The 25,550-nt window shown below is 39.2% G+C and overlaps 3 protein-coding genes across 11 annotated transcripts in view; 1 reads left to right on the top strand and 2 right to left on the bottom strand.

The window, feature by feature from the left end:
• IPO11 (importin 11) overlaps window positions 1-1,362 on the bottom strand; it is an 82,043-nt gene extending 80,681 nt beyond the window's left edge. Inside the window, exons 1-2 of one of the 2 annotated variants that reach the window (XM_005489784.4) lie at window positions 1,208-1,362; window positions 613-680 (exon numbers count right to left, since the gene is read on the bottom strand). The gene's annotated coding sequence lies outside the window, so the exon portion shown is untranslated. The other variant, XM_014268989.3, reaches the window with a different exon arrangement.
• Window positions 1,363-1,440: 78 nt separating this feature from the next.
• Window positions 1,441-8,882, top strand: DIMT1 (DIM1 rRNA methyltransferase and ribosome maturation factor). Its single transcript, XM_074533211.1, has 13 exons — window positions 1,441-1,523; window positions 2,038-2,352; window positions 2,481-2,554; window positions 2,882-2,968; window positions 3,334-3,395; window positions 3,506-3,599; window positions 3,701-3,750; window positions 4,547-4,670; window positions 4,787-4,879; window positions 5,047-5,111; window positions 5,369-5,432; window positions 5,919-6,025; window positions 6,770-8,882. The coding sequence occupies exons 2-13, from the start codon at window positions 2,298-2,300 to the stop codon at window positions 6,810-6,812; spliced, it is 918 nt and encodes a 305-aa protein (XP_074389312.1). The 5' UTR covers window positions 1,441-1,523; window positions 2,038-2,297; the 3' UTR covers window positions 6,813-8,882.
• KIF2A (kinesin family member 2A) overlaps window positions 8,516-25,550 on the bottom strand; it is a 58,286-nt gene continuing 41,251 nt past the window's right edge. For 3 of the 8 annotated variants that reach the window (XM_005489779.4, XM_026795156.2, XM_005489781.4), the window contains exons 15-21: window positions 23,014-23,124; window positions 18,801-18,868; window positions 17,006-17,119; window positions 15,739-15,889; window positions 14,148-14,249; window positions 12,029-12,164; window positions 8,516-10,242 (exon numbers count right to left, since the gene is read on the bottom strand). In XM_005489779.4, coding sequence (XP_005489836.2) covers window positions 10,157-10,242; window positions 12,029-12,164; window positions 14,148-14,249; window positions 15,739-15,889; window positions 17,006-17,119; window positions 18,801-18,868; window positions 23,014-23,124 — 768 coding nt within the window. In that variant the 3' untranslated portion in view covers window positions 8,516-10,156. Of the gene's footprint in view, window positions 10,243-12,028; window positions 12,165-14,147; window positions 14,250-15,738; window positions 15,908-17,005; window positions 17,120-18,800; window positions 18,869-23,013; window positions 23,125-25,550 lie in introns of all 8 variants that reach the window. The other 5 variants (XM_026795158.2, XM_005489782.4, XM_074533208.1 and 2 more) reach the window with 4 other exon arrangements.

The raw sequence follows: 25,550 nt of genomic DNA, 5'->3' as shown, positions 1-25,550 counted from the left end.
ATTTTTAAAAAGGCCTGACAGACCACTTAAAACAAACTAGTGCCACACAGCTGAGATGGATACACATGTTTCATTCAGTCCTCGTGTTCTGAAACAGGTTTAAACACTTTAATTTTAACTACAGTTAAATCCCACTCTTGATGATACAGTTTCAAAATGTCATATGTAAAGCATGGGTGACAAACACCTTTATCATTTATACACATGATAATATCCACATATACACATGATAATATCATTTATACACATGATAAAGGTCCTTGATGAGAACAGTACAGTGAAAGAATGAGAGAAGAAAAACAGAGAGCAGTGATAAATTTGGTGTTGCCATGAAGTCTGAAGAAACCAAACTCCATAAGGAACACACTTTCGGCAAAAACTTGGATATATCTTATGTACATATAAATTTGAACTCAGAGCATTTTGCTGATGTGCTGTGTGAGCTGATTTAAAAGCCAGACCAAATGTGTTACAGATATGACTTCATGTATGAGACATGGGAAACAAGGCACATGGAATTGTAAGTGGGAAACAGCAACACCATTGCATTTAGGGCCTTGTACTTGTACACAGTGCTGTCTTCGACGGTAACAAATTGGAGAAATAACTCACCACTGCTGCACTGAGCCTGCCTCTGATTAAGGGAAGACTGCTCGGCAGAAAAATTGCTGTTCTTCAGCCTGCAGGAAGAAAGCAACCACCTGGAATAAAGGCAAGTACGCGCCCCTTCCCGCACAAAGCAACCACCTGGAATAAAGGCAAGTACGCGCCCCTTCCCGCACAAAACAAGTTCTCTCGGGTTAACGCCTCATCTTCCTCCCAAGCCTTCCATTAATTCCAGCCTGACTCAAAACTGTTCCAAGGAGAAAGCGGGAAACTGTTCCCTGCCAGGAATTAGGCAACAGTTATTTACTTCCTGCTCCGAGCAGGCCCTTTGTCGCGGCCAGCAATAATAGGCAAAGGAGGCCTGTCTGCCCTAACCGCGGGGGCGGTGCCCCGGAGCCGGTACCGTGGCGGGCACTCCACGCCGGAGCCGCGCCGGCTCGGGAAGCGCAAACGGGGGCACAGCCGGCAGAGCAGCAGCCGAAGGAAGTGCGTAGGAGCGGCGCCGCCCGCAGGGGCACAGCCCCGGGCTCCGTGCCCCGAGCGCTGCCCCGCTGGAGCCGCCTGCGCCGCCCGTCCCCTCCCGTCCCGGCCTCGCACGAACCGGGACCAGCGAGCGCCGCGCCGGCACCACCGCCTCCCCGGCGCGCGAGTCTGACGTCACGTCCCCGCGACGCCAGAGCGCTGCCCGCGCCGCTCCGCCGGCAAAAGCGCGGCGGGGGCGGGGCCTGGGGTGGAGGGGCCGGGGCTTAGGGCGGCGGGGGCGGGGCTCTCGGAGCGCGCAGCGCGCTGACGTCAGGCGGCGGCTGCGCGCGCGCAGGGTGGTGTGGCGCGCGGGGCATTGTGCCGCGCTTGCGTGAGACGTTCCCGGTGCGGGGCGTCACGGCCGGCGCGCGTGGTGCTCGCGTCAGAACATAACGGTGAATATATGAGAAAGTCAAGCAAAAAATACAGAAAGGATTAAAAAAATTAGTGTACTTTATTGGCGTGGCAGCGGCTGGGAATGACTGCGCCCGTACTGTGACTCCCGGCCACGAGCGGGCGGGCTCTTTGTGCGGAGTCAGGGGGTTAAAGAGCCGCGTTTTCTTATCGGCAGAAACTTATGAGGATCGCCGTGGAAAATCCTCCCTCCCTTTCCTTCCTTCCCCCCTTCTTTTCTTTATTCTATTTTTTTCTTCCTCTAGCCCTTTTTTTCTCTTCCGCTCCCCCTCTTTCATTCATCTCGCATTTTCTCTTTTCGTTTTCACCCTGCCCATTTATCAAAAACCCACTGCCGCCTGCTTACGGACTAGGTCGGGGTACTAAACACACTCATTTTTAGGCCGTGTGTCATTTACTAATAAACCTTGGAAAGCTTCTGTGGACACGCTGACACCCGCCGCCCCTGTAGCCCACGGTCACTTAGGACTCACGGCTGCTCCCATTCCTCCGAAGGGTGGGACGGGCCGGCCGTTCCCGGGAGGATCGAGCGCCCGCGGTCCGCTAGCCCGCCAGGGGGCGCTGCCTCGCCCACCGGCCGCACGCGGAGCCGCTCGCCAGCTGCGGTGCCGCGCGGCACGTGGGGAGGGGGGCCGGAGCGAACCGAGCCGGACCGGAACGAGCCGAGCGGGGCCGAGGTGAGACACGCGGGGCCAGAGCGAGCCGAGCCGGACCGGACCGAGCGGGCCTGAAGGGAGCCGAGCGGAGCTGCCGCCATGCCCAAGGCGAAGGCCGGGAAGCGGCCGGAGCGCCGGGAGGGCCGCGCCGGCGGTGAGTGTGGAGCGGAGCGGGCGGGATCCTGGGACCCGAGGCCGGGCCGGCGCTCGCACCCGAGCTGGGGCTGGCGGGGTGCCGGCGGATCGCGGCTGCCCACGGTAACACAGCAGTCTCTTCCCCAGGCATCCTGTTCAACACCGGGGCCGGGCAGCACATCCTGAAGAACCCGCTCGTGGTGAACAGCATCATCGACAAGGTGGGCGCGGCGGGCCCGGGAGCCGGGGCTGGCGGGACGGCCGGGACAGCCGCCGCGCAAGGTGCCGCCTGTCGGAGCGTGCCGTGGCCTTGGCCCTCGTCTGTCCTCTGCGTGCGTGCTCGCTGGTTGCTCACGCGTGGCCAGCCAGCGCCAGTACATTCCTGGTCTCCCCGTTTCCCACTCCGTCCTTCCTAAACGACTCTAGTGCTCCCCTGAATACTCGGTTCCAACTTTTTACTGTGTCAAAGGCGCTTACTTTCATTCTAAAGTCAAATGATTGAACGAAATTGGTGCTGTGGAAGCACTCATAATGCTGTTTGTCCTTAGGCTGCCCTGCGCCGCACAGATGTCATTCTGGAGGTGGGCCCGGGAACTGGAAACCTGACAGTAAAGATGCTGGAGAAAGTCAAAAAAGTAAGTGCAAATTCTCTCACTTCTGAAGCTCTGACTGTGCTGTGGCTTAGACTACAACAAACAGAAGAGTCTTCATAGGCGTGATGAACATAAGCAGAATTACTCCATTGATATTTTTCTTAACATATGAATAATCCCAATGGGTTTTTAGCTGATCACATAAATTTTGTGTGGTTTTATCCATTGCTGTTGTCCATTTATGTGGTAAAGCTTGCTTGTATTTGGAGAGGGTAGAAGGTGCATAGCCTAATAGGGACTTTGAAAGGATTCTTTAAACCCACAGCAACAGATACAGGGTTGGGGTTTTTATGATTAAATTCCAGTTAGGAGATGCATGGAGTTGCAAATATATACTTTTTTTTCAGGTTATTGCATGTGAAATTGACCCTAGACTTGTTGGTGAGCTTCAGAAGAGAGTCCAGGGCACGTAAGTATCGATTATGGAAACAGGGAGCACTTAAAGCAGCAGAGCTACTTTGGTACAAATTTTGCAACAGTGCTTTTCTGAGGATAACCACAATGTATCTTTTCCCCCAGGTGTTTAGCAAACAAACTTGAAATCAAGGTTGGAGATGTCTTGAAAACAGATTTACCATTCTTTGATGCATGTGTGGCTAACTTGCCTTACCAGGTATGGGACAAACAACGTAGCATACAACAACATTAAAAAAAAAAATTTTAAATGCTGATTTCCCAGGAATTATACTAACATTATGAATTATATTTTCTCAGATTTCTTCACCTTTTGTTTTCAAGTTATTGCTTCATAGACCTTTTTTCAGGTATGTGGAAGAATAGAGCTCTGTATTACTTGGGAGGAAGAAAAATAGTTTTAAAAGTATTTTCAAATCCATTATATTTTTAGTTCCTAAGATGTTTGATGGATCAGAGTTTGATGGATCAGAGCTGCACTAAAGTTTTTCTGTGATACATAGTCTGACAGTGCCTGGAAATTAAGTTTATGTTGATGTATTGAGCATGAGGAGAAAATTTAAACTTGACAGCAGTGAGTCCCCAGCAGATAAAAACAGGAGTTACATCTCCTTAGTATTATAACTATTCTAGGGATAAGCAGGGCATGATAGCATTTCAAATACCTTCCTGTCTAAGTTAGGCTGGAAAGGGTAGAATCAATGCCAAGTCACTTTCTTGTTGTCTGATCTAAAAGTGTAACTGCTCTGTCTGTGTGTCAGTCATCAATGATTTCTCTCAAAGGAACATTGGTAACGTTATCGGTCAACTTTGAAAAGCTTGGATTTGAACTCTCAGCAGAGTTACTCTAAATGATTCATTACAGTCAGTCAACTCTGACACCAGACTGTCTCTTTGATCCTGATCCATTTAGCAGTATAAATAATCAAATTATGTAATAGCTTTAAGGAGACTTGGATGGCTTCACCAAGTTCTGTGATGGGTTTTGGGTTTTTTTCAACACACTAATCAAGGCAGAGTTGTTTATTATGAACATTTACTCTTCTAAGTGCTGAGGCAAATTGTGTGTTTTCCAAGTGTGTTAATTGGCTTCTGACATAAAAATTGAATACTTAGAATTGATTTTTTCATTTCTGTTATTCTCAGGTGTGCAATCCTTATGTTTCAAAGGGAGTTTGCACTTCGTTTGGTTGCCAAACCAGGAAGCAAACTGTACTGCAGACTCTCTATTAACACTCAGCTATTGGCTCGAGTGGACCATCTGATGAAGGTACGTCACTCTGCCTTTGGGTAACTCAGCTATCAAACATAAGAGAAGAGTGTTGCAAGGGATGTGAGGAGTTTGTTGCTTATTCACACAGCTGCTTGACTGCTCTTATCTAACAGGTTGGAAAGAACAACTTCAAGCCTCCTCCCAAAGTCGAATCCAGTGTTGTCAGAATAGAGCCAAAGAACCCACCACCACCTATCAACTTTCAGGTGAGCAGCGTATACTCAATGTAACCCATTAGTGATAATTTCCTACTTCTTCCCACTGACTATTCAATTCCTTTGTGTTCAGTATCATTCTGAAATTGTTGGTAGTGACTGTTTTTGTTTGTCGTAGCTTATGTTACTTTCTAAAATTCTGAAATTTTCATTTTCAGGAGTGGGATGGTCTGGTACGGATAGCCTTTGTTAGGAAAAACAAGACGCTCTCTGCAGCATTTAAGTAAGTAACTTCTGTCAGAGAACCTGTTTAACATTTCTTTTGTGCAGATGCATAGCGGTGTTACATAGTCAGTAATAAACCATGGTGGAAGATTTATACTGATGTCACAAGCTTTTTCTTTTAGAAGAAAACTAGGCAGCTTTTTATAAAGAACAGTTCTGCATAATCGTTACAGTTTTTTATAGTAGACATTAACAACCAATTGAGTGAATAATAGTCACAGTTCGGTTTTCATGCTAAACTTGTATTTCTTTCAGATCAAGTGCTGTAGAGCAGTTGCTGGATCATAATTACCGAGTTCATTGTTCCTTACATAATACAGTAAGTTCCTTCCTAATCTCTTCTACTTCTGTGCTCTGTGGCCTACATACTGACTTTTATAAGAGTAAAAAATTAACATTGAAAAGCTTAATGTATCAAAGTTTTTCCAAAAGAGTTTGAAGGTTGGAAGAACTTGCCTCTTTTTGTAGAGAAAAATCTAAAAGGGTAATTAAATCATAGTAAAAAAGCTTAAAATTAAGTATATTGTCCATATATGTATGTCTCAAGGTCTTTTACTAATTTAATAAAACATTTCTTGTCTGCTTTTCAATACTGTTGTGATTCATACATAATGAATGAACTGAGATACAAAAATTCAGATTCAACAGAATAATACAATAATCCATAATAGAAAAAATATAACCTACATTTTTTCACTTGAAACAAGAACTGTTCTAAGAACAGGAAATAATTAATTATTTAAATGAACCTTTTCCTGTGTTTTGAGTAGAAAATCATTTCTATCCCGTTTTTTTTCATTGACAGGAAATTCCTGAGAACTTCAAAATTGCAGAGAAAATACAGACAGTCCTAAAAGATACAGGTTACTCTGAAAAACGAGCCCGTTCAATGGATATAGATGATTTCATTCGGTATTGTTTTTTTTTTTTCTCTTTATGCCTTCCTTTTAAGCTTCTTGAAATTCTATCTGCATCTGTAGCTGCGTAGCACAGATTAGTATTGGGCTGCACAGGAATAGTAGGGTTTCCCTCATAGTACCAGACACTCCTTGCTTCCAGTCCTGAACATGAGCAAACACTTAAGGCCTACTTATATATTTCAAATGCTGTTTATAATATTGAGAGCAACTAGGTAAGGATCCCTGTTTCAGGTGTTTCTGTACTAGACCCTTCTGTGTCTCCTTTAAGAATGGCCGTAGTGTAAACTGGTTATTAAAATTTTTCTAGAGCCCCACATGGCCTTTCTCTGCCTTGAGGATTAGGCCGTAGTCTATAGAATAATTTAAAATATGAATGATTAACTGCTGTATTCCGCTCTTACCTCTTACCACAATGCCACCTCTTACCAGGTGGCATTGTGAATCCTGTTGTAATTCAAGACAAAAGTTCCTATCTGCTTCTCATTTGGAGAGCTAAGACAGGTAATGATCTCTGAAAAAACATAGTGAACCTGGTAGGATCCGACATAAGTAACTTTCTTGAGAATAAACCTGCATCTCTAAAATGGCAAATTTGCTAATAACTTCTAGTTTCAGATTTGTTAAAATTCTTTTTTTGCAGTTGATCATTGATGGCTGCTTTCATGCTATTTTCTATCCACATCTTAAAAATGCCTCAAATTGCTAGAATTATAATACACATATTTCAATCTTTCAGATTGCTACATGGCTTCAATTCAGAAGGCATCCATTTTTCATAGATACTCCTAGAAGAATGAAAGATGCTGTATTTTTTCACCAAAGTTTTACCCAAGCCAGCGTGAGTGCAATGGTACAAGCTCCTCATAAAAGCAATGAACAGAATACAGCGGGTATGCTTGGACTCAGAATGTTAGATGTGATTTTATCGCAGACAATAGGCAAGGAGCTGCTGCCTGTCTTTTAAAAGCAGCAAATTCTTTCAGAGCTGAAGCGAGGTGCTGGACTGCCTCATGACTGTGTTTTCCTATATATATACATCCAAAAACATGGACTGATGATAATTGAAATATGTTCTCCAGTGATGGACTTCACCTCAGTATATTCATGTACAGTACTCAACAGTACAAACCATAATGGGTCAGAACAACAAAAAAAAAGTTGTAGCAATTCCTTTTATGGTATCATTCATTTGTGTGTTTGTTTTAAAGTGTGTTTAAAAACTTCCTTCTGATTTGAGATGCCTGTCTCTCTCATCCTTCTGGTAACTAACAAGCCTGTTAAAAATCTGCTTCTCTTAGAGAACCCCAGTGAGTGTTTCTCAGAAAACAAAAGAATTTACCTTGTGGGCTTGATATCCTTTACATTATTGCCTTTACCCTCTCCTCCACTGTAGGAACTGGAGAAAAAACTACCAGTGGGCCAGGGCTCAAAAAAAGACAGCATGGGTTTTTTGTTAACTAAATTCAAGTAATAATTTTTTAAGGTAACTCCTTCACTGTTAATGCAGGAAAAAGTTTTAGCACAGATCATAGCTTTCAGTGAGATTTAGAGCAATGCATGCAAATTAGCAAAACCTCCTCTAAGAAAAGCTTATATTTATATACATCATTACATTATTAAGGTTGGAAAAGATGTCCTGAGTCCAGCTAGCAGCACCACTGACATCCCAATGACTTTTAAAAGTAATTGATTCAGAAGCATGTACAGAAACAGGCATCCTGAAGCATCAACTTAAAAAACTGAATTGCACATTTATTTCACAATTTAATAATTCAGTAATTCTAGTGCTGCTTCACTTCATGCAGTGAAGTGAGCCAAATGATGAGTTAGGTAGACAGCCACAAAGAATACCAGTCTTACCAATTTTTCTACTGCTTCAGTATCAGGTGTAGATCTGACTTATAGCAGGCTCTGGCACAAAGACTGGCAGTAGACAGTTGCAGCTAGCATGTGCTACGTGACAGGACACATGTAATTTACAGGGCTTTGTAAAAAGGTGCTGAAAGCTGACTGTCCTTTTTGTCCTTGTGGGACCCACAGTAAGCCATAGCCTGGCTGTGGTGCTAGGCTTGCATGGACAGATACATGGAAGCTGCTGTTACTCCTGTGGGATGCCTCAGTCTTCAGAAGTTTCTGAGAAAGTGAGAATTGTCCAGAGCAGCTTGAGAGAAAACTTCTGATGCTATATGATAGCCTGTACTATCACCTGCCAACAGAACCTATTGCCTTCTATTCCATTGGGTTTTTTTCTTTTAGCTGTGATGGGTGATGATCTTAAAAAAATGTTCAGAAAGAAGTGTGATGTTTTTTAAGATCTGCTGCAAAATTAAAGTCAGGACAATGGTCTGGGGAACTTCCTTCCATATAACAAACTTGTATAGAAGAGTTGGCTTTATTTTGAAATCAGAGGCCTTTTCAAAAATGTAACTGATCTACTTACAAACTGAAACCCTTCCCAAAGCATAACAGAAATTCTCAGATGTAATTCATTTAATAGCTTAATTTATTAAACACATTATGTAAAATCTACATTGTTTCAGTTTTCATGTTTACACACAAGAGGATTTTTTATTTTTAACCATGATGCGACAAGAGCTTCCCATAGCCTACCTTTCTATGGGAGATACAAACATTAAACACTACAAGAAGTTCTGGCTCATTTAAGTATCTTTTCATTGCCTTCCCTTTATTCCCCCCCTCCAGGCCTGGCACAAACAAACAGGCTTGTATTCCAAAAGTAGTTTTTAAACATCCCCAAGGGAAAGTCTGCTGATGCAAACTCCTGGAAAGGAGGAGAACTCCTAGAGAGATCTACAGTTCTTACATGAAAGGTCAATCTTTTTTGCATACTGACTTGCAAAAATAACTTGAGTGCCACCACCTAAAAAGTGCTGATACACATGGCGCCATTTGTGAGAATTCAGGTATTTGTGGGATTTCTATTAGCGCTAGGTAGAGGTATTGTGCAAAATCGTCAAATGATGCAATTTCACCCCACTTTTCAGCTGCTGGCACGGTACAAAGGGAAAAATAGGTATTAGCTACTTCTTAAAGCAACAGAACTACTCAAGCTACCTGCAAACTACGGTTAATGTACATGTAACTTTGTCATGCATCAAAATCCAAGTTTTTAAAACAGTATGTGAAAGGCCAGTATGGACGTATTTATCCCCAAAGTTTGATAGTTAACTTATCCATACATAGCATTATCACACCATACCACATATCATATTATCTGCATTATCCTAAGATACAACTCTCCTCAGTACTTAAAACATTACCCTTTAATATACATCAACTAATTTATATTTTTGTGGGTTTTTGTTGATTTGTTGGTTTTTTTGGTTTTTTTTAATTGTTACAGATAAATGTTAAAATTATATAACCATTCTTAATGGAATTCAAACAAAACAAAGATTCCAGATTTTCACACAAAAAATGGAATGTCCAGCTGTTCGTCTACTCCTAACAGCCTGCAGTTCCTCTTAAAATGATATGGCACATCCTGTGAAATGAAACTATCCACCAAAAAATAAGTCTTCTTGAAACACACACACACTAAAGTAATTTATATTGACAAATAAGGAATGTATTTTTTAAGGCTGTGCTTCAGAAAGAGGATATTTAGGGTTAAGTAGCCTTCATCAAGGCACAGAATGGGAAGAGTTAAGCACAGCTGTTTGTGGAAGAGAAGTTACGTTAAACCACTAGTGAGGTGTGCATGCACGCCACAATTTTAAACTGCACAGCTGGTCTTTGTCATAAAACTGAACATGGTCAGAAGGAAGTGCTGTGACTTTTTAATGGCCACAGTTTTACTTTATTAAAAATATGGCAAGTATTTCCAAACATTTCACTATTTGAATAAATGAAATATTTAAACAAAGTGCTTCACAGATCTGAACCCTGCAGGTTGTGCTGTCTGGTCTAGAAGCATTTTGTAGACATCAGGAGCATTTCACATAAAACTGAAAATGTCATTCAGGTGAATAAGAAACAGGAGATTTCCACAAACATTGCTAACATTTTTACGCTTTCAAGTAGTTGAGTTCTCTCGGTCACTAGGTTTTGTAACAAATGTGTGCTACAGCAGTACAGGTTCCTTTAGCAGCAGAGGCCCTTTTCAAAGGGCACGCGGTCTTTTCGGGTTGATCTGTTTACTGGCCTGCTCCTCTTCTTGTAGAGCTGCCCGGAAAGATTTCACTTTGTCTTTAAGGAAAAAAACAGAAGGTTGAGAACTGATGTGCCTGTGCTCAACAGATCTTGAAACTAAGCCCTGATCCTCCATCTCTAACAAACAACAAAGAACATTCCTCCACAAAAATAGCTGACTCTACAAACTACCAGGGGATTGAGCTACACTTGCATTCAAAACCATACAAACAAGCTGCTTAGCAACTTAGTGTCTTCTTGCATACTACCCCTGTCTCTAGGCAGGATAGGTTTGTAAACAGCACGAGTGTATTCCCAGCATGTGAACTTTTCATACTTCCATTCTCCTATCTTAGAGAGTCTAGGGATGTATATACTACCGCTATCCTATTCCTTCCCAGCACCTTCCAAACCACTTTTATCATAAAGTGAAATCATACCACTAAAATCATATTTAGAGTACAGTCTGCCATTTCTAGTACATTCCAAAACCCAGAATAGTAAATTATAGTCCCCTCTGTTTCCTTATGAATGTGAAAAACACTTGTGAATAAGTTTTGGAACTTACTCGTTGTAAATAGTAAAATGCAATGTTCACTGGTTTCATTGTAATTCAGTAAAAGTGGGAAAAACTTAGGGAAGTGTAGCATCCTTGTTTTTCTATTCCTATCCCTTCTATTCCCCAGTAATATGCCCAAGAATGGAAAGAAGGAAACCGAAATGATGGCAGTAATATGTCATCATATTGCACAGTGACAGAAGTAAAGGCTGAACAATTGCACAGTGACCATTACGTGCCATGAGCACAACATAGACGATACCAAGACAGCATTTTTAACGTTATACACGTTTTCTCTTGTGAAACTGCAGTTATATTAAGCTGGTTGTAAAGATGCAAGATCTCATAGCATTTTACCTCCAGCAGGCTTCTCAAAAACAGTATCTGCTAAGTTTTTGAAGAACAGGTAGTCATCTAAACTGCATTTTTTCACTGCTGGTGTCTCAAAAGCCATCATCCTTAAAAAACAAAAGGAAACTCTAACTCCTAGCAAAAGTGTAACTAGCATGCTCAGGAGGCAAGCATCTGATCTGCTTGTATTCCAAGCAGATACTCAGACTGAGTAAAAAGTGAGATTTTAACTTACAGTTTTTTAACATAGATCAAGAAAACTGCTCCTTGAGCCCCCCAACCCACCCCTGAGCTTCTGCCAGTAGAGCAATATGTCTCCTGGAGTCTAAACAGTTAACAAAAAATGAAAAGGAAAATTAATCTCCAGGATATAACCAACTGACAAGCTCATTTTAGAAGACGAGAGTTAATTTTGGGCACTAAGAATTAGCTGCAGTTTGTTTTTCAACAAGCATGAGCTGCCAAAATTCAAACAAAGGCTGTTAGAAAAAAAACCAAGAAAAATACTCAGAGCTTGATGGCACTCTTAAGCAGTCTTAAAAATGACAGCAGGCTCCCTGCTACACTACACAACAGCAGGTACTGGGAATTCCTACTGCTTTTTCCTCATTGCATGGCCTTCTGTTCTTTTTCATACAGTTGGTTTGGATTTCTTACTTTCCTTTAGTGTTTTTGAAAAAAAGAAAAGTTGCAAGACTCAGTTTGTACTTCCTGGAGGTAAAACATAGACTCCTTCTTTACATTAGGATGAACTGATCTTAGATGTGAACTCGTTCTTAGACTGCAGAAGAAATGCTCCTTCCATTGAAGGCCGGCATAAGCAGGGAAAAAAGACCCTACAATATAACCACTTTTTATTTCCTCCTTGTTTTGACTGCAAGTCTCCATGGTATATGCTAATAATGTACAGAGCAATGATTAAAAGCAACTTACCTCTAAGTTCAGTCAGAATATCAATTTTTTGCTCTAGAATTGCTTCAAGTTGGGTAGCGTAAGAATCCACATCATAGTCTACTTCTTCTGTCATCTCAAGAAGTAGTTTTTCAACTTCCAACCATCTAATGGATTCCTAGATAAAAGTTTAAAAATACAACAAAATACATCAGCAACATGTCAAGACCAAAAGCTGATTAAGACTTTTTCACACAATTAGCAGACATTGTACAGCCTAGCAACCTCAATAAACCAGATTTCAATCCAAAAAAGAAACCTTATTACTAATGCAGCAAAATGGCATTTTCTCTACATTATTTTTTAATTTCAGTGTCACATCATCACAGGCAAACCCCAGCTACCCAGCTGTCTTCAAATTCAGAACATTAGATGGTTGTAAAGATGAGAAATTTAGGGAACAGAACTTTGTCATGTTTGTCTCCCCTTAGACAAGAAGTCAGGCTGTAAGTTTGGGCTGCTTACGACTACATAGTCACGTAGTCATTATTACATTCAAGGAGCCAAGATAATTCTGCCCTGTTTTGAGAGAAGCTGTATAAAAGGATACCTATTTTAAACTCACTATTATATGATCTAAATCCACATACAGGAATACAATAAAGGTTGGTTAAAGAAGCTTATCTTTGCACTCTGAGCATTACAAAAAATAAGGGGGGAAAAAAAAGCTTGCAGCAAAGAAGAGTGCAGCCAGGAGTTTAAATGTTACAGAACCATGCAAAATTGTGATCAGAAGAACTGAGCCCATTGGAAATGCTTTGGTTTAAAATAAAAAAGAAAGCAGCTGACAGTTCTAGGCATACTAGAAAGCTTGGTTTGACATATTAGGATGAAGTCCTTCCCTCTGTGCTCCATAGCCCAAGCAAAACTGAAAATGTAGTCAAAACCCCTTGTCTGTTTTTTGGCTTTCAGAAGAGATGGAGCTGACACTGGGGTAAGATTCATCTCACCTAACATAACCTTGTACATTGAAGACAAAGACTCCTGAACACACAGAGCACTCTGAGTTGCACTGGTGTATTTTAGCCATTTTTGTTAGGAAAGGATGTTGTGTATCAGCTGCTTTCAGGAGAACATTGACAGAAGATGCCTAGTACAGCTGTGGATTTTGTATCAGTGTAGTCCAACTACACACACACAGCATAAACAAGCCATGCTGTGAACAAAGGGACCTTAGGCTTGGACACATTTCCTCCCAGAGACTGCCAGAAGGAGCAATAATCTCCAGCAGAAGGCCAGATGGACACACAGAGGCAATTACATCTTAACTAATGCAGCTTGTCTCTCCAGAAGCCGCATTAGGACATAGCCTCAGCATATGGCACATGACTTTCACACTTCCGTATGTTTTACTTCAGGGCTAATGTTCCATAATAACTAGACCTCTGCATCCGCTGTAAGATGTTTTATTTAGCATCTTGCTTTATTGTGAATGTTCCACTAAGCTAGATACCTAGGCTGAGGAGATAATTTGTATTCCTTACAGGTTTGACAGTCTGCTGTTCTCTAGGAACAGATTTGCCAAACAGACAGGCTTTAAGGTTATGAACAGAAGCAATCCACATTTCCTTCTGAAAATAAGTAACTTACTGCCATGATTTTGTGAGTGTAAAAGGTTCCACAGCACTGACCAGTTCAACATGGGAAGTATTGCTTCCAAAGGCCCTGACTAACAGCGAGTGAAATCTTTATGTACCTGTAACATGGAATCAAATAGGCAGTTTGAAATACATGTCCCTCTTCTGATCTCAGAGGGAGATGTCACAAAAGAATACTCAGATTCAGACACAATACTTGGAGGGAGACAGCCAAACAGAAATGGCACCAACAGACACATAACTATTAATTACCAGCCCAGCAAAGGAAAATTTTACTAATTTCTGGAATGACACAGAAATCATAGGGACAAAGACTGGGTGTTACAGAATCTGTTCCTGTTTGTTTGATACAATCAGCTTAACATAATAAATCAGTTTAGGTATCTTTGACAGACAGAATGACTATGGATCAGATGCTCCTCTATCTTCAAGAGTATGCACTTTCATTAGGAAAACCTGGATTCCTGAATTACGACAAAACAAAATGGAGGTCCATCTTTTACCTGGAACACAGTCCTGTGGTCTTCTACTACTTGCTCCTCCATTTCTACCATTTGTGACACAGCTTCATGGAAACTAAACAACTGTGGCGAAACTTCTTCTTCCTAAAAACAGCAGTTAACCTTGTTAGCCTGGAAAGAACTGTGGCTACAGAAAAATGTTGAATGTGACCCATTTCATCACAGAACATGAAAAAAAAAATATGCAGAAGGCAAAACTGTCACAAATAGAATTTACTAGAATAGAATACTCCTAAGAAGTATTAAGAAAATCTCCAGGAATGAACAAAAGGGGCAATAAATTCAAAATATTTACAGAGTTAAATTTAATTAATATTCACCAAAAATTTCCAGTCACTAATACTAGCAAATACCAGTAATCAGATTATTCCACATAAAAATAACAAGTTAAAATAATGGGAATAGGAAGTCTCAAGGGAAGAATTATAATTTTTAACAGATTTTAATGCCCACAGAAAACTTTGGGTTTCTGTCAGGGCTTTTTGTTGTGCATGCTGCAACAGACAGGAAAAAACTTTCCAAAAAAAGAGAACAGCAATTACATTCAACACATTCCAGGAAATCAAAATTAAATTAAACCTTTGGGAAAAAAAGTTAAATAAATGGAAAGGGAGAAATCTAAAATGTACCTAGGGACTGATAAATTAGAAGAAGGCACACATGGATTTACAAACTGAAGCCTTCTAAAGAAGGCTTCTTTAGAAATGAATAGTCAGCAATAGAAAAGTATTGTAGGCTAGAATTAATGTTTAGCAAGACATGTGCTATGAACAAGAGATATGATAGGATATCTGGTTGTAAGGAACATCCAATAGGAAGCTCTAGGAATCACTACTATGTTCTTATGAAACAGAGTCCTGGAAAAAAATGTAATTTACTAAAGTGAGACATAGCTCAGATATCACAAAGAGATGACTGACCAAACTGAGAGTCTTGTGAGAAATGTTAGGATTGTAAGGATTTTTCCTTTCTATTTTTCATGGGCATTTTCACAAATAGAGTTTTAATCCCCTTTGAAATTTAAGGACCAAGACTAAAGCTGATAATCTGCAATGAGGGAGAATGCCCTTCAGAAGACATCTCTCAGCTCCCTACTCTTCCAGCCCAGGGAGACATACTGGGAACATCATGTGGCTGTCATCCCAAACAGTTTATTGGGGTTTCACCCTAGGAAAACCAGGATGGGTAGCCAGATTTCCACATGCAGGGAAAGGCAAACTCAACTGAAATGAGGTTTGCATGCAGGGAAAATCATGCTCAAAACCAGAAAGGGTTAAATAAAACAGGTGAGTTTTAGGATACTTCCAACTGCCTAAAAAATGTGATGCTATCATGGAAAAAATACATGACAGACATTAAAAGCCCTAGGCATCATGTTACTGTAAGCAAGGAAGATAAAGAAACCATTCAAGAAACATTGTCTTTGTAAGGAAATGAGTGTAACACCATAAACAGAAAAGGTGAAGAGGTATGCTGTATGTGTTTAAGATCTTACTAACAGGCTATTGATCTGGATTTGTTCTGCCCGCTGTATGCCATCATCTCTTTCCATATAATTCTGTAAACCACTCACATTTTGTTCACAAAGCAGTTTGAGATCATCCCTCTGAGGAGAGCTTCCCACACCCCACTGTGTCTCCAAGTCATCCATCTGATTGGGAGCATGGTGTATAATGGAACGGATATCTCCTGCAGCACTAGGATCAACTGTCAGCTCCTTCACCCTATGGGCAGAAAATGTTCTATTTGAAAATTAGTGACCTGTGCAAAAGAGTCACAACCAAAAGCAAGCTCTACAGGTTTATGCACAATCAGTTCATTTAATAAGGAAGATGGTGATGTCAGCTTCACAAATTTAACGTACTTTCAGTGACAAAAAGATGTTAGTCCAGTTCCTAAAAGACATGGACCCTTGCATTTTTACTACTTGCATGTGGATTAAAGTAAATCTAGCAAGAAGTATTTCCTGATTGATATCTTACTACTTATTAACAGTTAGGAGGGCAAAAATTTCAAACCCCTCAACATTAACTCAATGGGTGATATTTCAAAGAGAAAGACATTTTGCACCCTAGACCTGACAATATTTCTTTTTCTGCATATACAGCTGCACTTTAAAAAAAGTTAGTCAGCTCTGCACTAGCTGTTATAAGCAAATGAACCAAGAAATTCTGAAGAAAATAGTAACTTGCACCCAAGCATTTCAGAGAATAAATAGATCCTTTCACTAATTTCCAAGGTGAAAATATTTTAATAAAAAGTTAGGCTCTCACAGCATGTAAGAAGTTTAAAGACTGACCATGATTCTGTCAAAAAAAAGGTTATTTAAAATCAAATTTATAAAAGATGCATGGAAGTCTGTGAGCAAGGTTTAGAAAATATTCTCAATTTCTTTTATGGGAAAAATGTTCTTTCAACTAGCATTTATTTACTACAATAGAAAATATTTTCATTTATCTTCAGAGTGCTGAAAAGCTTTAATAACATATGTATACATATATTTAAGAGAATTTTCCCTTTCAGAGATATTCAAGTTACCCTAAACACAGAATTGCTAGATTTGGTCCATTAAATGTACAAAGGTGACATCACCATTTCTATTTTTTTAAATGTATGAAGGGAACTAGCAAGCCTGGATACAGAATGTGGATGTTTAAGGAGGGTAAACAAAATACTGGGAAGATGATTGCATATCATGCAGAACCATCACCTGCCAAACCAAAATTAAAACAAAGTATGTGTGACTCAAGGCAAGGGGACTAATGAAAGGTTGGTCTGTAAAATTACATAGCCAAAAGGAAAACTTAAAAATAAAGTTCCATGTATAGAATGAAGTCGACCTGGTGTTTGAAGGAGAAAAGTCGTCATACTCATAGGAAGGAGAGAGATCAGAGCGACTGCCACTACCCTGTGAGAAGGGAATGTCCGAAGGACTAATTCCAAATTCCTTTACTCTGCAGCAGCAAAATACAGTGGCAAATTAAAAGAAAATGTTCTCATAAACACAGTTAAAATGACAACTCTTTGTTTAGCATACTTCTTTAATTAACTACAAAATCATTTTTATAACGCAAGTGTTTCAACATCTTTAAACTCTCTGCAAACAGTTCAGATCACTAGCAAAACTGAACAAAACCAGTGCTGCAAATTTGCAGGAGACTATAACAGCAGTGTTTTGAGAAGAGTAATTCCAGATTTCATTTTGTATGGTTAATATTATTTGGTCTACATTCAATATTCCACTAAATCACTCCTTTTAAAATATCAATATACAAAAGCATAAATTCTATTTCACCTCCTGTGGTCACTGTCCACACACCAGTGTCCAGCACCTAAAACTAACTACAATGAATATTATGTATTTTTAGAAAAAATAAAATCTATACAAAACACAAGAAGCAACATTACAGTGACTGGTGAATACTCCATAACAACATACAATTTTAACACTTGGAGGAGGAAACAGTTTCCGTACAACTATTTCGTACACTAGAAAGAGGAGCTTGTTTTGTTTTGTAGTGACTTTTTACAGTCACTTCAGTAATCTAAGTTGTATAAGGGATTATAAGGGGTAAAAGTTCCAACAAGTCTTGAATGTGCAAGGTCCTGCATCATGTTACTGTAAGCAGAGGAGTAGATGCCTCATTCTCTTCAGGGAGGAAATGAGACAGGCTGGTCCAAGCCAGGCAGGTTTACTACCAGCTCCATTAACCCAGACACAAGGACATTTGGAGACAGTGAGGGAAGCAGGCAGTAAGCCTCCCTAGCATGCCTTTGTGCCTTGACAAGCAGAAGAAGTTGTGGTTCTGCCTGACCTCTCACTGGGCAAACAGACCCCCAGATGGTGGCCGCCTCTTCTGGCAAAGCCAGGGCTTCTGATGGTCCAGAGGCTGTCTGCCACCCCTTTGCAGGAAAGCGTGGGGCATCTCTGAGTCACAGGTCTGGCTGCAGGGACACACAGGACCTGACTGCACCATCTCCACAGACTTTAAACACAGGAGAACTGCAGCAGGTGAGGGCTCCATTCACACACTCACTGGAGAGAGCTGAACACTTTTTTACAGCAGTACAGGTCTCCAATGATGCATCTGCCTCTGAAGGTGCTAATTTCCCCACAGCGATCATAAAGTCTGGTGGATTTTCTGCCTTTTTAAGCCTTTACTTAGTGTTCTCAGATATTTGCTTGAATTTGGGAAGCATGAAATTTTATATGTATATATAATACAGACTGGCAACTGCACACAATTCCACAAAAGGGGTGGGGAAAAGAAATCACATCACAGAAAAGTATTTAGCCAACACTCCAGGGAATGAACACCAACCATCCCTAATGTAAAAGATGGTCCTTTCAAAGGGCAAAACTAATAGTAGGATGTCCCACATAACTTGCAATCCACATTATCCATCTCTGGCTAATGGCATACATTCAGTTTTAGTAGATTCTTTTGTAGTGGTTGTACAAAGTGACAATTTAATTTGAGCCTGGATCAGTAAATTGGTTTTAATTTTATTAAGAAACACAACTACCACTGAATTCTTCAAGAAGCTAAAATAATCATACATCACGGAACAGCACGATTTCAAATGTCAGTCATCAACAGCCAGTACAGTTTTAAGAAATAATGTTTTTCATACCTATTTGCGTATCTCAGTGTATTTAGAGTGTTTTCACATGATGCCATCCCTGGAGAAATTGTAGCAATCTGGAGAAAACAAGCCACACATTAGCAAATCACTTTATACAGACGAAAGGGTAGATAAATTTAAATGCATATATTATTTAATCTCCAGCTTCATTTCTGATCTGTCTGCTATGTACAGCTGTCCTTATACAACGATATCTCAGGGACACACTGAATGTCTAGTGAAAGCTTCAATTCAATTTTTTTAACCCTACAAGAAACACCAAGAATTCATAGAAATTAATTTTTTTTTTCCCAACCATCTTGGTAACATACTGTGCATATGTGAAATTGTAACTTAAAAAACACACTCCTCAAAAAAGAAAATATGCAACTGAGTGGACCCTAAGTCTAATATAGCCTACAAACAATTACCACATTATTTTTTTATGTATTCTTTGAGCCTCTCCTCTGTTCAAGGAGATTCTATGCTGATTTTGGCCACATCAGAAATGAACTTGATAGTAGTAAAGATAAGCTTAACTATTTTCCTAAGTAGAGATATATTTTTTCTCAATTAGAAACTACCTGTAAACAGTACTTGATGGCAAATCTTTCATGAGACCTATCTGGAATCTAAAGATCTTTCTTTTTCCAGTTATATTAACTACTCTGAAGAGAGCACCATCTTTCCTGAAATCAGCAAAAATTAAAACTGTGATTAGGAGAAGTGGGATCATTATTTCTCCTAGTTTCTCTCACTAGTCCAATTTTTTCACCCGCTCTCTTCCCTAAGCAGTCATAAAGGCTCTACCCAGAACAAATACTTCTATGATCCTACACACTAACATTTTTGTGCCATCTTAGACTCAGGAGACTGAAACTGATGGTGATTAAATAATCCCTGTCTTCTCTTTCATCCTGCTGCTGACATTTCTGTATAAAAGCAGAGGTAATCATCCCAAGAGGAATTTCTCCTTCTGGACAGAAAGGAAAACTATATGGTGGAAGTGATCATACAGATCTAAGTCTAAAACTCTAATACTGGTATACATCAATTACGAAGGAAAACAACAAGCTTAAATTTGAGATCACACAGCTGCATGTCTCTCGTTCTGTGTGCTAATTAACAAAAATCTAAAATTTCCTATAACACCTCCAAACTGAAATAATGTGAAAAATGCATACATCTCTTCCACCAGTTTCATGTTCAGAGCATGCCACAGACAGTGACATTTAGATAGATGGTATTTGGCTTCCCAAGTCATTGTTACACGTGATACAGCCTAGGGACAGCTGAACTATCCTGACAATTGGAAGTGCTGAATTAATTCCATGTTTTCCTTTGCTTTGTCTTTGTGGCTTTGGCTTTACCTATTTACTACCACTGCTTTAACACTAGGAGACTACTCCAACACTTTAAAGTGAATAAGGTACAGAATAAGCTGCTCTAGGCAAGTGCCATTGTAGATGCCTTGGACTGTGTTAATACCCTGTTCAGGACACATGAACTTGCGCACAAGTCTTGTGTATGACCTCTCCTCAGGCCCCAACAAAGGGATCCTATCCTGCCCCAGTCCAGGCAGGATAGGAGGACTCAGACCTCTCTGTTGCTCACTTTTCTTCTTCCTATTTTGAGCTAATAGGCCTACACTGCTTGTAAGCCATCACAATGCGATCAATGGCTCTGCTGGGACATGGAAGTCTGCAGATTCCTACTCCCACGCTGGAGGGCTGAGGGGTCTGACCACTTCAGCTGTGACTGCAGCACACAAAGGATGCAACATGTCCAGGAGCAGCACTGGTTAAAAAAATGAGACTATTTCATGTAGTCACACTGCAAGTTTCAAATGACAATCCATTATCCTACAATGCAACTCTTAAAAAACTTTAAATGATTTCTCAAACTATTTTGACAAGAACAGTAAAACTGCAATGACTGATAAAATTTTAAAAAATATTTATGCTGATTCCAAGTCTCTCAATTTCTTTTGAAGGAAGCAAGTCCTAGTCGTAACTGTCCACATTATGAAGTTTCAAAACTTTACGAGCTCTCAAAATACTTTTCTGAACAAATTTGAAAAAACAAAGAGTTTCCTAACCATAGTTTAATATTATATGCAGAGAGAATACTCCATCCCTAAAGATGTAACTTTTACAACTGCAACATATCCATTAATAATAAAAGGAAAAATCACATAAAAATGAAGTGTAGAAACCAGCCAATGAGCTTTACTCATATATCCTCCTTACAGATTTGTATATCAGAAAGCAAATGGAAAACATACAGTACAGCAGATACTTTATTATTTCAGGGATCGTTTGGTAAGTTAAAAATCACAAGATTTTACTACATAATTTTATATGCATTCCATATTGAAAAGCACCACATAGTTAAAAACGTCTTATTCAAACAGCACATTTGAAGAGTGGACAAAATCTCTCTTGTTGATAAAGTCCTTAGTAACAACCCCCATTGCTGGCTGGGGGTTAAACCATGACAGTATCTTAATATGAAACTCTGCTGATTACATTCTTAATTAAAAATTAATGTAAACAAACACTAAAACCAGTATGTCACAAGTGGTCCTACTGTTAAGAAAAATAGCAGAAGAATTAATTTGAAGGCAGTATCTTATCCTCAAAGAGGTTTCTTAAGCTTAATTGTGAACTGTAGTTATGTGAATGAGAAAATTAAAAAAAAAACCAGTTCAAGCATATTTCCACTTTCAGAGGGGATTATTTTTATTATTTAAGAACTTCCATGAAATATTCACAAAGGTTAATTATTTGATGTGCAGAGAGTAATTCCCAACAGGCTAATTTTTCAAACCTCCTTCAGCAGTGTGGATACATCTGCTAGAATTGCACCATCTAGCTATCTAATCCTGCATTGGGGTTCATGAAGTTACAGAGTCATACAATGATTTGAGCCGGAAGAGACCTCTAAAGGTCATTTAGTTCAACCCCTATGTAGTGAGCAGGGACATCTTCAGCTTGGTCAGCTATATCTCAGTGGGAAAGCAAACTATCCTGTTGTTTCGTTAGAGAACTGAAGGAAAAAAAAGTTAATAAAAACGTTATTTTACCACCATTTTTGTATTTGAACCATACCTAACAGCTAAAGGGAAGACTAAGCTGTCCTAAGACCATGATTTACACATTGTGGCCTGCAGACTTCTCTAGCCTCTAGACTAATTAATTCAAAGGAGCCTGTAAAAAGTAACCAACACAAATAAGCCTGAAATCAGTATGTACTGCAGACAGTTCACATTCTCATAAAGAGAAATGTCACAGACACACAAATAAAACAACTGGGCATCAGTACTTTTATCTGTCCTTTCAGAAGAATTCTGTTTTTAAGACTGGCACAAATGCACATTTACAGCTATTCAACAATTATTTACATAAGTATATATACTTTTATATTTATAATAGTTAATAATTTATAATATTTACAATAATTTTGATTAATATTCTATTTTATACATTTATATATTCTTATATATTTTTAATATATTTATAACAGTTATTCATGCCATCTATTCCAACAACTTCCTTTTCAACAGCATGAAGCATATTCTGATGAGCTTTATGCCAACTTTTACTTTAATCTTTGTCATTTAAAAAACACAACTCATCACTATTTCCAGTCTACACTCTCTTTTCCAGAATTCTGCAAAAAAAAAAAACAAGACTCTTTTATAATTAAGACACTGCTAAAACAAACAAGCTTCTCAAGGTAGAAGTGTCTCTAGCTGCCAGACTAGCTAGAAAACTAGAACCAGCAATAAGAAAGGTCAATAAAAAAGTAAGAAGGAAACAAGTTATCTAAAATTACATAATCATAGAATCATATGAGCTGGAAAAGACTTCTAAAATAATTTAGTCCCACCATTAACCCCAGGAAGCCCATGAGCATGTCTCTAATTACTACATCTATGCACCTTTTAAAGATCTCTCAGGATTGAGACTAGACCACTTTCCCTAAGCACTGGTTCCAATGCTTGACAGCTCCTTTGGTGAAGAAATTTCTCCTAATATTCAATTTAAATCATTGAGAAATGTCTCTTTTGAAACCTCCCTTCACATACAATGTCAGTTAGTAAATAAATGTAAGTCCAACACACTACCAGTAGCATGCAACCAATTTTAAACATAAAAGCCTAAATTTGCAGTGTTTTTTCTCTTTGTAATTGTTAGAACAGTTAACCAAATCAACTTACCATACAGGTACGTGAGTTTTCTCCAATGAATGAATCTCTTAGCACCTGAGTAAGTTTACTTGCTCTGAAGGGTGTATGAGATTTATTTCGGCCTAAGGCTCTAATGCACTCCTGAAAGAACAAAGAGATTCTTTATCATGGGTTAAATAAAGGTAATAAAAATGCAACTCAGAATCAGAAAATACATGCCCTATCTGATGCACTCCCCCAAAAATATCATTAAAATGTACTGCTAAAAGCTTGAATTCAATAAGCATTAGGGTTCCACTTCTGATTAAGCTCAGTACAGAGGAAAGAATTTTTAAAGGATTAGAAGCCTAAAAGCTGTCTCAATGTCATCCAAATTGTTTACACCTATTGTATCCAACAACACAACCAAACAGTGTTGATGTGAAATGTTCAGGCTAACAATTATTCCTGATTATCAGCTACAAAAGCCTGAAAGAGCTACAACCTCTGCCAGCAGCAACAGTGTGGGCAGGGATATGGGTTAACTGCATCAGTTAAAAGCAGTGGCCTTAACTCTGATTTTACCACTGTCTTTCTTTCCAGCTTAGAAGAAAACAAACTTTCTGAAAGCTCCACAGGTCACAAACCAAGTAGGCATAGCTCTCTACAGGAAGCAAGCTCTCTACTTAGCATTGGAAGAAACCTGGAAACATTAGGTCATTCCCTGTTTTAAAGTAGTCTTTATGTGAAGAAACAGGGATAAGATCTTCTCTTCCGTGCCCAGAGGCAAGGTGCTGCACTAATATTTGCAGCTGATTGGGTTCCAGTGAGCAATACTGCATAGATGTAAATATTACAAAACTACTACAGAAGATACAGCAGCAACTAAGTACAACTAACTGACACCAAGACACCATTACTCTAACCATCACTTCTGTCCACTCAGCACTCTAATACTGTCTAATAAGTTATTCCTATGCAAAGAACTTTTAATTTTAGATTTCTGTATTGTCGCAATCATAATATTTTGACTGTTAATTCCAGACTCTGCATTTTCCTTAACAGACATCTCTTCAGAAGCAAGGCTTCCTTGGTGCATTTTTAAAGTATCTACACATAGAACTTCTACAGCCAACCAAACTTCAAATGTATTTCAAATCAGAGCTTTTTTGCTTTTAGCTGCATTAATAGATGGAATAGGCCTTTGTCTTACATTAATAATTCTACATTAGTTCAACTAATCCTCCAGCTGCAGACATATTCTATATTGAATTACTGATATGGCAATCACCAAGTTTTGAATTTTAATTTACTATAATGACATCTAGTTTCCCTACTGCTGAAAAATTAGAATTGGATTATCTCCTAACTAGTAAAAGATTATAGAAGAACACCACCAGGGTCTAAATTTGTAACAGAGTTTTAAGCTACGTTCAGTTTTCATTACATCTCTGAAACCCAGGTAACAAAATTACAACACTACTCCCTTGTAGAGACATTACAGAAATAAATTCCAGTGCCAAAATCCTGAACAGGTTAAGACAGGACTGATATCCAGATGGAAAGAGCAAATCTTGGATTATCAACAAAGACCGCTTTGTCAGAATGTATTAGTTTAACTGGAACTTGAAAATAACTTCATGGCTTCTAAACACAAATGGTAAAGGTTGTGTAACGTCTTTGAGATAGATGAAAAATAGCAAAAATGTAATTGAGAAACATTTATGGTTTTGTATCACCTTTTAGACTGCTGCAAGATGTACATTTATTTTTATTTCCCCCTTCCCCAAATAATTTTGAAAACCACTAGTACAGCAGCCGAACTTTTTGCTATAATTAAAAAGACAAGTTATTTAAAAATTAACCAAATATGTTGTATGAGCACTATCCAATACAAAATAAATAAACTGAAAAAAACCCCTCAAACCAAACCCCCCAAACAAAATAGCTTTATTCAGTTTCACTTGGAAATGAGTAGTAGCATCAACCCAATGATGCCAGCAATGCTTACTTTGATGTTAAAGCAGAATAGGCTGTTAAGAGCAAAAGTTTTGGAACTGCTGCTTCCAGTTTTTCAACATGCCATAGAATTTTGTAATGATACATTATACATTACAATTTTATCATGTGTTGTGACTTCCTATGTAGTCAGATACCAGTCTCCTCCCAAGTTTGTACTGGGAATAAAAAGGTAACCACACAGATCTTGGGGTTCAGATTTTTTATATAAAACCAGTGTTGGTGCTGAGAGTAGTAAACCTAAGCAAAACTAACCAAAACCAGAGACAAATTCTAAGGCACTCAAAAACTACCATATCTCCAGTTTGAAATAAAAAAATTACTTCCCCTATTTAGACTGAGCCTCTTTTAATCACTATAAAACATCAAACAAAAAAGGCAGATTAATATTTGAGTAGTATTTCTTTATATTCAGTATTTCTTCTGTTTATATGAATTGGATGTATGAAAATCTGTAAAATGACTGTATCAGACAATTTGCTATGAAGAAGGGTTGGCAAAAATGGATTTCACCTTTCAAGGTTTATTTTAATTATTTGCTGTTTTTTTCTGGACAGGCTGCTGTTGTT

The sequence above is a fragment of the Zonotrichia albicollis genome, chromosome Z, assembly GCF_047830755.1.
Source record: "Zonotrichia albicollis isolate bZonAlb1 chromosome Z, bZonAlb1.hap1, whole genome shotgun sequence".
In the NCBI taxonomy this organism is placed as follows: Eukaryota; Metazoa; Chordata; class Aves; order Passeriformes; family Passerellidae; genus Zonotrichia; species Zonotrichia albicollis.
This window is presented reverse-complemented; position numbering and strand designations above follow the sequence as displayed.

What these genes read in the sequence shown, in the direction of transcription:
- DIMT1 (XM_074533211.1), top strand. Translation starts at nt 2,298, where the DNA reads ATGCCCAAGGCGAAGGCCGGGAAGCGGCCGGAGCGCCGGGAGGGCCGC. An exon ending in CCGGGAGGGCCGCGCCGGCG is followed by an intron (nt 2,353 to 2,480) that starts GTGAGTGTGGAG and finishes TCTCTTCCCCAG; the next exon opens with GCATCCTGTTCAACACCGGG. An exon ending in TGGCTAACTTGCCTTACCAG is followed by an intron (nt 3,600 to 3,700) that starts GTATGGGACAAA and finishes ATATTTTCTCAG; the next exon opens with ATTTCTTCACCTTTTGTTTT.